Source organism: Panthera uncia, assembly GCF_023721935.1.
Source record: "Panthera uncia isolate 11264 chromosome A1 unlocalized genomic scaffold, Puncia_PCG_1.0 HiC_scaffold_17, whole genome shotgun sequence".
Taxonomy (NCBI): Eukaryota; Metazoa; Chordata; class Mammalia; order Carnivora; family Felidae; genus Panthera; species Panthera uncia.
In genome coordinates, this window is record NW_026057577.1 from 49,024,038 (window position 1) to 49,039,702 (window position 15,665).

Here is a 15,665-nt window from a genome sequence, read left to right on the forward strand (position 1 = left end):
AAGTCCAGTTCTTCTCCAAGGTCTCACCGCCCCCTCAGCCATCTCTCCCTGGCGTTCCAAGGCCGGCCAGCCACTCCTCCGCTAAGTTCGGAGTCCAAGCCTTTGGCTCCGATTCCACGCTCCAGGTGCCCCCTCCGCCACCGCCTCTCCCCAGTCCCGGGGGCCCCAGCGCTCCGCCGGATCCCGTAGCCCGCGCCTCGCCCCGCCTCCCCTACCTGACGCCCGTGCGGCCGGGGGCGCCGCAGCCTCCGCCCACCGGCGCGCCTGCCCTGCCATTGGCTCCCCTGGCTGCCCGTCTCCTCCGCCGGCCCCGCTTCTGCCTGGAGGCAGGTTTTGCTGGCGAAGCCGCAGTCCCGGCGGCGCGGGCGCAGCTCGCTAGGATTGTGGACCGTAGAGCGCCGGCTCGAGCTGGCCTGTCCCCGCGCGCGGGAGCCCCGGTCGGCCGCCAAATCTGGGCGGCTGGTAACTTGGCGGCGGGCTCCCGCGGCCGTGCCGCGGCCATGTAGTCGCCGGCGGGGCTCCCCGCAGCCCGGGAGCGGCAGCGAGAGCGAGTCGGAGCCGCGCAGCTCGCAGCTTTCCCTGGAGACGCTGAGTGCCCGCCGCGTCCCCGCTGCCCCTCGGGCTGCACTTTGGGCCCGAGAGGGAAATGGGGGAGAAAGTTTCGGAGGCGCCGGAGCCGGTGCCCCGTGGCTGTAGCGGCCACGGCGCCCGGGCTCCTGCTCCTGCGGTGGCCGCCGCATCCTCGCCTGGCGCTTCCTCGGCCGAGTCCTCCTCGGGCTCAGAAACTCTGTCGGAGGAAGGGGAGCCCGGCGGCTTCTCTCGAGAGCAGCCGCAGCCACCGCCGCCGGGCGGCGCCCTAGGCGCCCCGCCGCCCGCCGCGTGGGCTCCCGCGCGCGTGGTGCTTGAGCTTGGAGTCTGTGCGCCGCCGCCGCAGCTCCGCGGAGGAACCGCGCCGCCCGCGCCGCGGGGCAGCAGCGCGTCCCAGGAGGAGCAGGACGAGGAGGTGGGCCCCGCCTTCCCCCGCTCGCCCCCCTCCGGGTCCCTGCTGTCGGGAGACCTCAGCTCTCCACTCCGCGCGCGGCCCACGGCTGGGCGCCCCGGGGCGTGGAGAGGGGGAGGGACCCCAGGTGCTCTGCCCCGAGCCCGGGGTGATGGCAGTTAGGAGCCTCCCTGTGGGTCATTGACTTCTCATGGCTGTTACCTCCGTGTGTGTGCCTTCATGTGAGGCCTGATCGTGTGCTTTTTATGTCAAAACAGCAAACTCCTTAATGTTTGTGTCTGCTACGGTGGCTCTGTGAATGAGTGATCTGGACGCCCGGCTGGTCCCCACAACTAAGATCTTTTCCGAAGTGGGCGTTGCTTCCCGCCGAAGCTCTCGGGCGGAGAGGGAGTGTGGTGAGGGGATGGGTGTGAGGGGAAGAGACGGTGTGTCTTTCCTGGCGGAAGAGTGGGAGCGGTACCCGTGGAGTTTCACAGGGGCGTGTCAGTGACGCCGGCTCCCCGGGATCACCTGCGGGTGGTTTTGGCTGGTCCCCGCAGCGTCGGTCCTCTGAGAGAGCGGGACTCCGAGCTCTCGGTCGGCGCCACTGTCGTGCACGCCTGCATCTCTCATTCGGACTTGTTCCTGGGTGTCCAGATGCGCGCTGGTTGCCAGACTGGATAGAGAACCCCCGATTTTCTTCTGGGAGACTGTTTCCATCCTGGTCTCCTGGAAGAACGTTCATCCAAAACTTGTGGGTCGCGTCCTGACACATTGAGCGTATGACTTTGGTGTCCTCTAGATAGCTTTCCTTGGCTTTTTTTTTTTTTTTTTTTTTTTGGGGGGGGGGGGGTTGGGGGGGGGTTTTTGGTTTCTTTTAGTTAGTTTTCTTTGTTTTTTTTTTTTTTTTTTTTTTTTGGCAGGGGGTGTGTTGGGGGAGGGCTTTGGAGCACAGTTAGAGAAGCATAAGGTTCTTCATTATCTTTTAGATTGTTTGCTTTGGAGAGTTGTGGCTAAGTCATTTTGTTCAGGCAGGGCTATAAATAAAACATCGTCCTAACATAGAGTCCTTGTGAAGTTAATTCCTCAGTGCCAGAGTCCTATTTTTTCTCCTCCTGGATGGGGTTAGCTTTAGTAGGTAATTGTCTTTATCCCTCAGAATGTGCACGTTGAGGTCAGTGTCCTGCCAGTGGCCCCCAGGGACCTCATTCTGGAGGCAAAGAGTGGATCTGGCACAGGGTGAGGGGAGTGATGTCCTGGCGAGGCAGAGATGGAGCAGTGCTGTTTGGTCGATGGCCAAGCTTCTGGCAGTAACCATGATCGATTTTCCAGTGCCCTGGAGAATTGCAAGGATCCTGGACAGGTGTTTGGAGACTTGCTTTCTGAGGTCTGAGTTATGAGCCTTAGGCAAGTGGTTTCATTCCTCTGAGGTTTGGTTTTATCTGTAGAATGAGGGGTTTGAACCAGGTAACTTCAAGTTAAAGTTCATTTCCACAGAAATACTCTTTTTTGCTGATCAGGAATTTAGGATGGATCAAATGTTCAGATTGATCCTAGGGACGGAATGCCAGGAGTTAAGCTGAGTGCCATACCTGCCACAGAACTGTCAGAGTCCCTCAGTGGTTGCATCTCATTTTTAAGATGTCAGGCATGTGCCAGGTGTTTATCCTGTGACATCTGCCTCAACTTTCAAGATGAGCGCACTTGTCATTGGGCAGCTGGGGGTATGCCCTAATTCACTGATTTACTAGTAGATTCTAATTTAGTGTTGTCATTGGTCGAGAAGATGCCCAGTGTTTTCTCTGTAGCTAGGAGAGGTTGCTCTGGGGTAAATGACACAGTCTTGCATATGGGTGGGGCAAGCAAGGAGCTTCTCACTTTTGATCCCAATTCTGTAGCTGATTTATTGCCTGGCCTCATGGTGACAGTGTTTTACTTCCTGGGAAGAGATATAATGATAGCTTATTTCTCAGGCAATGCAGTGAGGACTGGTTGATTGAAACACATTTTGGAAAGTGGAATGACTAAATAACATTGGTCAGTATTTGTGAAATCTCAGAATTGGATGTAAACTGATACAGTATTGGAATTTATTGTGTAACTGACTCTGTGGCAGAGGTTGCTGGAAGTTATCTAGGAGTGGAAATCTTGGCTTGGCTGTGAGAATTTTAAAGTGAAACTGTTAACTGTGGAGTTTTTTTTTTTTCCTCCTCAGGAGCCGAGAAGTGGTAGTCTTGGTGAAAGGCGTTAAAGTCCAGTGTGCATTTTCTGGTTTTACCTGGGTGACGGTATGGTGCAGTGATTTTTAACCTTTTGTGGGATGGTAGGCTTCTTTGAGAATCTAATGTCAGCTCTCCACCGGCTCCTCAGAAAATGCACACAACTACAAGCACCATTCCAGAGGGTTCAGTCAGGAACACTGGGTTGCAAACACTAAGTTTAGTGGGAAGACATGGGTTTGCTTCCCAGCTCTGCCGCATTAACTGGCTGTGGGATTGTGGACCGTTCAATTAATCGTAGCCCCAGTTTTTTCACCTTTAAATGAGAATCACAACAATAGAGTTGTTAGGCATTTTATACCTGCGATTTTATGTAATCCTAGCACACTAATATATAGCATGAAGTGCTAAGTAAATATTAATTTTTCAAGTTCATTGGTGATGAAAATCTTGTGACATGGAAGTACGAACTTAGGCTGGCTTGTTATTTTTCTGCGTAATTAACCTGCTACTCTGAGAGAACCTGAGGCTGTGTCTCCTCAGGTTATTTTCATTTTATTAGCATAAGCTGGGAAACAGATTTCATTTGAATCAGGTCGTATTATGGCAAGGCACTGTTAGAGTAATGTCCTACTATGGCAAGGTGCTGAGTATAATGCTTTAAAAGGCTTAAGTGCAATGCATAAAATGGAAAGAGGTTCATTTAGATCTTTAAATTGTTGTGTCTAGCTTGGGAGAGTCATTGTTTTCCAAAGTGTTTTTTTTTTTTTCTTCTCATAACTTACTGCATCACTTTTTATTTATTTATTTATTTATTTATTTATTTATATTTTTTTCTGCATCACTTTTTAAAAAGCACCAAAATTCTAGATGCCTGGGTGGCTCAGTCGGTTAAGCACCCGACTTCTGCTCAGGTCATGATCTCATGGTTTGTGGGTTCCAGCCCCGCCACAGGCTCTGTGCTGACAGCTTAGAGCCTGGAGCCTGCTTCAAATTCTGTGTCTTCTCTCTCTGCCCCTCCTCTGCTCATGCTTGATCTCTCTCTCTCAAAAATAAACATTAAAATAAATTTAAAAAAACAGCAAAATTCAAGTATGTGGTGTATAATTGCAGTGCTAACTTGTTTTTGGCAACCTTGTTGAAGCTGATTTGAGTATATCAATAGTGTTTGACCTATTATGTATTTTATCTTACTATCAATATTTGTGTGAACTTACTAGGTATCAGAGACTTAAATCAGCCCTTTACACTTTTGTTGCTTAAAAACAATAAGAAGGCAGTGTTTGCATTCTTCTGTATTTAAACACCTGGGAGTTAGAGATGGTGCATATCATGCAGTTAATAAACTGCATCTGACTTCCTCCGCTGCTTCCCTAAGCCTGTGCATTTGGAGTCTGCGGGTGTTGAGGGTTGGTGGCTCTGTCGATCTACAGGCATCTATCTAGATTGGGGGACTGTTCCTGTGACCACATTTCTGAGATTTACTTGTAGGCAACTTTGTCCTGTCTTTTCCCAAAGTACCGTGTGATGACACTAATGAAGTACTCAGGTACCGTTTGCTGTCTATCACTGACCTCCTTGGGGGCAGGGATTTTGTTCTATATGCCTAGCACAGTACCTCTAGTATATTAGTATGGACTCAGTGAGTATATATTGAATGAATGAGGAAAAAAGGACATCTTTGAAAATAGTTATGCGTTTGATTGAACGGTGACTGTGTGTGTTTTCATTTGTTGTGTATGTTGTGAATTATGCCCAGACCTCTAGATCTCTTATCAAAAATACCTCATGGATCCAGGTAAAAAAAAATTTTTTTGATCCAGGTAAATTTTGAACAAAGCTAAATCACTGAGGATCCACTCAAAATACCTTTAAAGGGACTTGTGTATTAAGTCCGCTTTTCACTGTGTCTATTAGAACTTGAAACTTTGAAGGATTCTTAGAATGGCTGAAAAAGAAAAGGCTTAGTGGTTAAAAGGATTTTCAACTCCATATATAAAGTGGCTCATTTATACTCTGCTATACTAAAAGATTTGTTTTATTGACGTACGTTGGGGGACAGTTTCCTGCGTGACAATAGGCACAGTCATGGGATGTCTTTGAACTGTTCTATTGAATGGTGTTTGAGTACTGCTCTTAATAATACCTGGGATGTGTTTGTGGGATTCCTGCACACAGTAGTGATGCAGTACATGAATTTCTGCTGTTCATTGTTTAAGAAAATAAATAGCGAAAAACAACTATGAATTCAGTAAAGCTTTTCATTGAGTTTGAATTTTATTTTATTATTTTTTTAACGCTTATTTATTAGAGAGAGAGAGAGAAAGCATGAGCATGGGAGGGGTAGAGAGAGAGGGAGACACAGAATCGGAAGCAGGCTCCAGGCTCTGAGTTGTCAGCACAGAGCCCTACATGGGGCTTGAACTCACAAACCGTGAGATCATGACCTAAGCCGAAGTTGAACGCTCAACCGACTGAGCCACCCAGGCGCCCTGAGTTTGTATTTTATTAATCACAGCAGCTACATAATTTGAACAAAAGCAGTGCATAAATCTTGGTGCATTTATTATTTTATCTCCTTTTTGACTCACTATTTCGATAAGAGAGTTGAGAAAATCAGTCAACCAATATATATTGCATGAGACTCTAGTGACGCATTGGCCTCAGCATTAAGGACATGAAAGTGGATGAGACAAAGATAGTTTGGACCCTACAAAGCTTCTAGTGTAGTTGAGGGAGATGGTCACACAACACACGATTATTAATTAGTTGGTTTCAAAGGAAGTAAATGGAACAGAGGAGCAGGCTGTGAGGGAGTGTATCTATATCATGGAGCTCTCTTAGTCTGGGAGGTAAGAACTGCCTCACTGAGGAGGTGATGTTGAGCTGAGACATAATGGATGAGCCGGGAGATAGCTGGGAGATAACATGGGTAAGAGCCATGCAGGTAGCTGGAGGCCCTAAAGTGGGAGAGAGTATGGTGCGTCTGCGGGTTGTTTGGCATGGAGGAGGGGGGAGCATAACATCAGATAACCCTTGAGAGTGATGCAGCAGCTGGTGCTGAGAGCCGTTGAAGGATTTGAATCGAGATAGTGGTATGGTGAGATTTGTGTTTGGGGAGGGCAGGAAGCACGAAGCCCACCTGTTGGGAACTGCTTGTGTAGCCTGCTTAAATGTTCCAGGATTGGAGCTGATAACCTAGAAGAGGGCATCTTAATAAATGATGTGTACATGGAACAGGGGGCTCCTTCCTGGTAGTTCAAGTGCCCCAGGTAAACACATGGCAAATACTGTAGAAAAAGAATTGAGCTCTCTTCAAGAGAATACCATAGTGTGAATATTAATGCTCCTTTTCACTGTGATGTTGCCTTAAGCCTACTATTTTCTTGAAGGAAAAACTTTATTAATGGGAATGGTGACTGAGAAGAGGGCCTTGGAATAGCTCATTTCCACAGTAAATTACAGAGAAATATTTACCCAAGGTGAATACAAGGGGAAATTGCCCTGAGATTGTATGAGATTCCCTGTCGGTGGGAAGTGTGGTGTTGGTGAGCTAATACACATTATGAGAATCTAGCTTGTTTGCCTGTATCTTCCTAGAGAAGGGCTGATCAGCATCAGAGAACTAAGGATTTTGCCTTTTCCACCTCTGGTCTGAGGTATTCTAGGGAAAGGTCATATTTATATTTTGCCACTGTTTTACAGTTGGTGACAAACCTATGTATTAACTATGTATTACAGTCAGTGATAAAGCTGTGTATTAGATTTAGTGGATACAATGTATGAGTCCCATTGCTTCTCACTTTGTCCCTTGGAGGAAGGTTGTGGAAGAACTATAGTGCGGGGTGCAAACATGATACAGTGTAGAAAGAGCCTTCTCACAATGAGAAGGATCCATAATAGGGTGGCCTGGCATTGAAGAAAACTGAGTGGGTGTGTGTGTGTGCGTGCGCATGCATGCACGCACATGTGTATCTTAAAAGAGATGCTTGTCCTTTTTATACGAAAGAAACCTCATGTCATTTATAATCACATTCTCGTGTTCTGAGTGTTGTCAGGAAGGGGCATGTGCTCCTCTCCTTCATCCCTTCAGGGCTAGCAGCCAGTTTTTCTCTGCCCTGGGTCAGAGTCAGTAGTGCCTGAAGGTACGGACTGATGACACTGAGCCACTTACACGTTGTGTGACTTTGGAAAGGTTTTTAATACTGAGACTGTTTCCTCATCGGTCAAATGGACATGGCAACATTTATTGCAGAGGGTTGTTAGGAGAATTAAGAATTATACTTTATGTGAAGTAGCCAGCATTATGCCTTGCACATAGTATGTATTCCGTAGCAGCATTTGTTATTACTGAGCATGAGGAGCTGGTTTATGCAGAATGGCTATGGCATAGCCAGGAATAATTAGAAGCCTAGCGGTCCCTTCCCTGATGGATTATGCTACTAGCATGTTTTGTTGGTAGTCATGACAGGCCCTTTCATTCATGAGTAGGTAGATGTGTAGCACAGTTATCACTTTTAATTTCATAGAGCATTTCTTATAATGTACTAACAGGAAAGCTTTATGGTGTATGGTTCATTAACCCTTCTATTAAGATATGATCTCTCTTTTACTCATGGAACTTGCTCTTAGTGATCATTTATTAATAATATCCTAAACAACTGTATAAACATGTAAATTACTGGCTTTGCCCAGGGATTTAGTTAGAAGGCAGCATGTCAGTTGTATGGTGAGGCTGGTGAGATGATGACCATGCACTTAAGTATCCAAGGTAATGATTTGGAGGCTGAGAAGGGAGTAATAAGACCAATCAAATGATTTTTTGGAAGCCAGCTTTGGTTTATATATGAGTTAGGGTGGAGTGGGGTAAGGCAGGTGGTCCAAGGGCCACCCCAACTTCACAGAGAGGAAATCTATTAGAAGTGTGATTGTACTTTTAAAAGTACAAGAATTAAGATATGTAAATTGTCCCCTGCCTCCCCCCCCTTCTGTTGTGTCCTTTTGGGGCAATGTAGACATGTCAACCTTTAAGGCAAAAATAAAAACAATCTAGGAGCACTTTTGATAAAATTCAAATGCTACTGCAGGGACTGTACCTCTCACCAACCTGGTGCTCTGTCTTATGAACCTGTTAAGGCTGCTGTTTATACAACTTTGCATTGTTCAGAGATTCTTGTTCTCTTTTATGTCTCTGATATTTTGTCTGATTTCTTGTCTGGTACTGTTCTCTTAGGTTAAAGCAGAACATAACATAAGATTCAACAGAAGTCTTATCCTCCACCAGCTTCTGTGTACTTGTCTCTTTCATTATCTGTCTCCATGAACTCTCACCTGGTTCGTAATTCCTGGGAAGGAAAGGAGAGAAAAGCCTTCCCCCAAAGAGGAAATGTTGGTTCAGGACCGTGGTCAGCGGCACACATACATCAAAGTCACATTTCAATGTATAGAACTTGTATGCAGTTTCTGGTGGTCCCTCCCACTTAATGAGGAGCATTCACTGCTTATTTAATGATTTGAATTCATAACTAGCCACATGTGTCTGTGAGACAGCCTATGAATTTGTACCCTAGACTTGTACTCTTCTGCCAGCCCATCAATTTCTCTCTTGGACACAGTCGATATAATTTTGATTATGATACTTATTTCCACTGAGCCTTTCAGCCCCAGTGGTTTGTACTGATATTGGGGGCTGAGATGAGGTGGGGATGTGTGTGAGAGAGAGGAAGTACTGTTAGATTGGCTTTCTTTTCTTAACTAATTTCATAGGCTATCATGTGGAAAATGAAAATTTAATTTTATTATTCTTGACGCTGTAATTTAGTGGTATTTCCAGTGGCTGGCAAGCTCACAGGTGCACCCAATTTAGTTTGGGTAGTTGAATGTACGTTAATAATCGCACATTGGGTGTGGGTCCTTTGGCCTCTTAGAACTTGGTCAGCTACATTTTCGATAAGCTGAGAAGTTAGGTATGTAGGTCGCTCCTGTCTGATAATTTTGTGCCTTTCTGTGTTTTAAAAATAATGCCATCATATCTCTGACTTCTGGTGTTAACATTTGTCATTTAGGCATTTCTTTGTGCAGAGGTGGACACACCTTCTGCGATGCAGGAAGGGACCTGGTGCATCATCGGCGGGAGGGAAGTAAAGTAAAATTGAGTTAGAATTGGTTAAAATTTTATGTCACTGAACATGTCATTGAGATGTATATTACAGAAATTACAAATTTAAAATTGCTTCTTAGGGCAGTCATTGCTACCTAAACTACATTAAGGCGTTGAAATGAGATGCAGTGATGATGAAATCTATTTCGTGTATAAAAGGTTAAAGGATTATTTTCACAAACAAGTTCATTATGAATAAATTGGCTCTGTAGGAGTGTTTATAGCTCCTACACATGTAACATAAACTCAAAATCTGCTTTGTTACTCCCATAGTTTTAGCTGGAGTGTTTAGTTGAAATCATCTGAAGCTTAATTGAATTTGTTTGATGCTTATTTGAAGTCATCACCTCAGGCTTGTGGTTTTATTTTTTATTTTTTGAGGTTTATTTATTTATTTTGAGAGACAGAGGAAGTGGGGGAGGGCCAGAAAGGGGGAAAGAGAATCCCTAGCAGGGTCTGAGCAGTGCAGAGCCTGTTGGGGGCTTGAACTCACAAACCGCAAGATCATGAGCTGAGCCGAAACCAAGAGTTAGAGCCTTAATGGATTGAGCTGCCCAGGTGCCCCTTGTTAGGCTTGTTTTAAGAGAGCTGCTCTGGGGATTCTCCGGTGTAGGCAAGATGAGGAGAATGTTTGCTCCAGGCAGAAGGGCAGCCCAAGATGCTTATTTGGAGAAAAAGGACCATTGAGAAGTTTTACCTAGGGAGGAGAACTTCAGTCTCATCTCAAATGAATACAGTACCTATCAGAAAGACTCAAGAAAATGCTGACCTTTCATTTTTGTGGCTCTCTTGTGACTAGTGAGAAGTGCCAGGTAAATTTGGTGCAGTTTTAAAGACTAAGCGAGTGCTGTGTGAGCATGGGAGAGTGATGGAGAATGTGAGGCAAACTGCCTGTCAAATAAGAAAAGACTATCTTCTCTTTGCCTTGTGTTATGGTACTTTAACTTATTCTTTGAAATAGTACTTTTGTAAATTTTATTTAATGTACCACTTAATTTCCTTGGAATTTCTTGGCATTTTGTTCTACGTACACTGATTAGTTATCTGCACAAGCTGTTAACTGCTGGCTAGGAAGAGAAGTACAGTTAGAGTGGTTCTAAGATCTATTAGACTAATTTCAATCTGCAGTGACGGGTGGGTTTTAGGCATGGTGCAGATTCACTATTAGAAGAAAGAAAATGGAAATTACAACTTTGAACTCTTCATTAAGAACAAACCCTTTTGTTTTCATGAGTTGCACTTTGGAAATTAGAACGTTTCCACCTGGAGCAAGCTGAGTGTAATGATTTTAAAATTAGGGAATGAGACCAACTGGGAGGAGTTATGCCAGTAGAGAAGCAACTTGACCATTTGGCAATTTTTTCTTCCCTTTCCTCCGTAGCTTGGCTGCTGGCATTTTAAAAAGGAACATGACAAACCATGTTAGTTGGGAGATTGTAGTAAACCTTTAGTTGAACAGAATATTTGGCGGAAAGGCCTTTCTCGGTTATGGAATTGTATGACTCAAAAAATTTTAAAGCTCTTTTTGCTCTCACTTTTTCTGCTTTTCCCCCTATAACGTCCTGGTATGGTTTTTCTGCCGTCCTATTCTGTGAACAAGGTACTTTTTTTTTTTTTTTTTTAATCATTTGACATCTTGTTCTGCTTTAGGGCTCTTTGGGCATCAATCATCTTTGAAAACCATTGAAGATGTAAAAGTGTTTAAGCGGAGGTAGTGAGGATAAAATTGCATGTAGTCTTGATGAAAGTAGACAATATTTTTTTTAATTTTAAAAGTTGAAGACAGTGGACTATGTTGTACCTCTGAAACTAATGAAACATGTGCATCATCTCTCCTTCCATTTAGAAACAAGTGGAAGGTAGCAGCAGAAGTTCTTTTTGTGAGGATTGTGCTGTACCTCTTTGTCTTGGGTTGTGCCAGATCTCATCTATATTGTTAATATCTGTACAGCACTTAAGTTTGGACAGCATTTTCTGCTATTTCATTGGTTTTCTCCTTCCCATTTTGTACACTTTTTTTTGTAGTATAGTTAATAATTGATCTCTCTCCCACTAGATTGTGAGTTCCTCTGAGTGGGAACAGTGTCCTGTCTACTCGAATCCCCTCAACAGGGAGAGTGAACAGTGTAGAGTGAACAATAACATGTTGCACAAAATGGTACTTGAGCCATATTGTGTGTTAAGACACCATTCTGAGGGCTGTACATGCATTTATTCACTGAACTTTTACCCAGGTCTGTTATTTATTTTTGAGAGAGAGAGACAGAGAGACAGAGAGAGTGTGAGCAAGCACGAGCAGGGGAGGGGCAGAGAGAGGGAGACACAGAATGTGAAGCAGGCTCCAGGCTCTGAGCTGTCCGCACAGAGCCTGATGCGGGGCTCCAACTCACGAACCATGAGATCATGACCTGAGCTGAAATCGGACACTTAACGAACTGAGACACCTAGGTGCCCCTACCAAAGTCTTTTAAAATCTAGTAATTTGGTTGGTTTGCACTACCCTGCTGTAGCTCAGTGGCCTTCTCGATGTTAATGGAGGAAAAGGAAGGAACAGGTTCGAGGAGACTGTTGAAGAACAGTGGACCCTTAAGGGTCCCTGTTTGTTCTCTGTGTATCCAAGATCCTAGCACAGAGCCTTTGATGCTCTGCCAAGAATAAATTAATGATCGTTAATGAAAATGCCACTTAGCAGAGGGGTCCCTGTGCCTTTGCCATGAAGAGTTTGGATTAAGTGTCTCTAGAAGTTAAAGTCAGGGCTAGGATTTAAAGCTATGATCTTGGGTTTTAGGTCATCAGTTAATAGGCCAGGAGAGTTTCTACAAATGAAGGTTTTAAACCATAAACCGGCTTTGGGAAGCTGAACAATCACAGTTGCAGCAGTAAGCCATTATTGGCCACATGTTTAAAGTCATTATTTTAATTTCTTATGAAATATTGATAGCCAGCCTTAAAACATTAACAGTGATGCTGGGCTGTACTCACTGGTGCTTAGGCAAAAGCTGCTGTCAGTGCATATGTGTTGTGGGAATTCTGGCAATTGTATAAGTAGTGGCTGAGTGTTAGCTGAGAGTTTGGGAGGTCTGAACACTGTCTTGGCTTGTTACTGGGTAGATTATAGCTTCCAAGGTTTTCATGTATGGTGAAGTAAGATGTCCTTTTTAGCTCCAATTTTTTGTTTCCCTCTTACTACAGAAACATGACAATTTTACTGTTGTCATTAGCATGTAATTTGTTCTAAAAGTTTTTTGTTTTTTTTTGTTTTTTTTGTTTTTTTTTACAAACTTGGTAGGCAAATGTGTTTTCTGATCTGTGGATAGGCACATATTCTTGAAAGGAATTCTCACAAGGATGTTTGCCCATAGATCTTTCCTTTCAGATTATGCTGATTTGAACATACAGAAAAAAAAAAGTTTCATGTTCCTCTTTTATTCATCTTTTAAAGTTATTTGGTATGTTTCTGTCATTCATCAGAATAAATTGAGGGTACTACCTCTTATCTCCCAGTCTTGCAGAGGAGTGTAACTCTGGATAACAAGGTCAGTTTTGTTATGTTTGGGCCATGTTTGGGCCACATGTCCCATCATAAGTTTATCATTCTGATGTCCTAGACCAGCAATTTCTGATTTGATAAAATTCTTTGATTTGAAAAGTTTGTATGGTCTCTGCCTTACCTGGCCGCCAGGGCTCTCTCCTGCACTGTTGTGGATCCTACCTGCCCAGCCTTTGGAGTAGACTATTTTTACTTACTTACTTACTTATTTACTTAAAGACGGTGATATCTCTAGCCTAAGCTGTTAGCCTTAGCTGTCAGGCCTTTTTTCTAAGTTTGTTTGGAAGTCCATTGTTTGGAACTTGGAGTGTGAAGTCCCATAGAGATGTAGTTTTAAAGGGTGATTGGGTTTCCAGCCTATAGAAGTATAATTAACCCCTAGAATGAATGGGATACTGGGGAGGGCCCTCTTTTCCCTATGGTGTTGGGGGCCGTATAGCAGCTTCTGGAGGTGGATGCCTGTGGCACAAGTAATCATTGGTGTTAATTGTCAACATCTGCCCATGTGGCTAATCAGGGCCCTAGTGAGCCAGGGGAGCACTCTCAGCCTGTGCTCTGGGGCTCCTCCTGGAGGTGTGGCAGTACTTTGTCTTAAGGACACTGTCATGGACGCCCGAGACTCCTTCACATACCGGGAGCAAATCATCTTAACTAGAAGCAAAATGTCCCCCGGCAGTTTTCAGTTCATTTCTAAGGAGGTAGACATGTGAAGACCGAGAATATAAGGTAGAAGGTGGTTACCTCAGAAAACCCATCAGAATACCTTTAAAAATAAGCCAAGTACTTTTAATAGAAATAAGGGAAATGGTCTTTTTAAAAAAATTCTGCTGTGCTTTTTCTTTTAGTTTAACACCCATCACAAGAATTACCTAGTTCCTGTAGATAAGGTTTTTAGTAATTGCACATATCCTCCTTCCACTGGGGAACTTGCACATAAATATGTGATTTCTGGGGCCTCTTTCTTTTCTGAACCTGACTCTACAGTGTGAGGAAGGGTGGCTGCATCCCTCCAAGTAGAGGATGTTTGTCTTCCTAAATGTCTAGAGCTGCTGGTTTTCTCTCTCCCATGTGTCCATCCTCCTCTCAGGAGAGGGTGACAGCTAGGTTCTGGAATTCGTGCAGCTGGTTCATGTCAAGAGATGGAGAAGGCCCCCAAAGAATCACTCGCAGCTGAGTTCCACCAGTGGGATGGTTCCATCAGAGATAGTCGGTGGTAATTAAAGAGAAAGTGAAACATGGACTTTAACAAATGATAAATACAGGTTTACCAAGTGATAGGAATAAGCCCTGCTGAGAAATGTCAGGGGGTGCTCACTTTATACTCTTGAAAATCCTGTGATCACGTGGGCACGGTCTTGAATTGTTCAGATACTATTACCTGCGGTTCTTAGGAATTTATTTTGACACTTAAGGACGTCTAAGAATGTAAATTTAATTACTGCTGCTGTTCTGTCCGTGGGCTTGGATGTAAAGTGGCAGATTATATAACAAAATTATCATGAAATTTAAAAAAAATCTTGAACAGACTAATTTGACTTTCGGGGGTGGGGCAGCTTTCCATTTGTGGGTAAAACAGCTGCTCATTTAGGATCTATTAGGAAACTAGGGCCTGTTGTGGTGGTTTGTGGAGGGAGGCTTCTTTTGTTTAATTAAAAAAATTTTTAAATGTCTTATTTATTTTTGAGAGTACAAGCAGGGGAGGGGCAGAGAGTGTGAGACAGAGGATCTGAATCCGGGTCTGCACTGATAGCAGTGAGCCCGACACAGTCTTGAATTAAAAAACCAGGAGATCATGACCTGAGCCCAAGCCAGACTTTGAACCGATTGAGCCACCCAGGTGCCGCAGGGGAGGCTTATTTTAATGTGAACTTGCAGGCTGGGGCTATATTTATTATTCAAGTATAGGAATGGTGCCTCTCTTGCTGTGGCCTATTGGCCAGAAGGGGAGGAAATACGGGGGGGAGGGGGGCTGGATGAATGGATGGACATAGAATCTTGGAATGTCCAAATGTTGTCTTAGTATGTTTTGATAATAGGTGCTGGTGAAGATGCCCTTGGAGATGGGATGTAGGACTCCTGCCTGGTACCTTAGCTGCTGCTAACAATTCTTGTGGTGGGGTTGAGCTGGTGTGCAAGGAGATATTTGTTGAAGCTGCTTCTTGCAAAGCTCTGTAGGAGTTGGCAGGTGGGAGGGAAGGAAAGGATACGCAAAAGAAATTTAAAATATCTGGTCTGTGCCCAAAGCAACACATAGTCGATTTAGGAGACAGCATAAGTGGAGTGAGTTGGTGTGAATGTGCAGTACACTATCGACACGTGAAAATGTGGGTCAGAGTAAGTAATGTCAGTAAGGAGAGCAAAAAAGAACTACAGAATCACCCTGATGGGATTTACCCTAAAGGGTTTTCCTGGTGCCTTGAAGATGGAAATAAGAAGAGGGGATGAGAAGGTTGTACCAGATAAAATAATTTGCCCAACAGATGTGTTCACTAAGAAGGAATAGGAACTGGTAGGTGGTTTTTCCCTCTCCTATGATTCATTCCTTGTGCCCGTGTAATGTAAAATTACTAGTAAAAAACACTACCAGGATGGTAGTTTTCCTTAATACCAGTTTTATTTATAGCTTCATAACTTTCTAATCAAGATTATTTTTGTTTTAAAGATTTATCTTTCCCTAGATAATTAAACAATGTTTGCGACTAATGCTGTTTTAGTCATTGTCTTAAGCAACTTGGTGTTTTTGTTGGTGAGGACAGA

The 15,665-nt window shown here is 44.2% G+C and overlaps 1 protein-coding gene across 3 annotated transcripts in view; it reads left to right on the forward strand.

The window, feature by feature from the left end:
* The first annotated feature begins 339 nt into the window (after nucleotides 1–339).
* Nucleotides 340–15,665, forward strand: part of LOC125934933 (microtubule-associated serine/threonine-protein kinase 4-like) — a 290,235-nt gene continuing 274,909 nt past the window's right edge. For 2 of the 3 annotated variants that reach the window (XM_049648569.1, XM_049648567.1), the window contains exon 1: nucleotides 340–1,003. In XM_049648569.1, the coding sequence (XP_049504526.1) occupies nucleotides 647–1,003 (357 nt within the window). In that variant the 5' untranslated portion in view covers nucleotides 340–646. The remainder of the gene's footprint in view (nucleotides 1,004–15,665) is intronic. The other variant, XM_049648568.1, reaches the window with a different exon arrangement.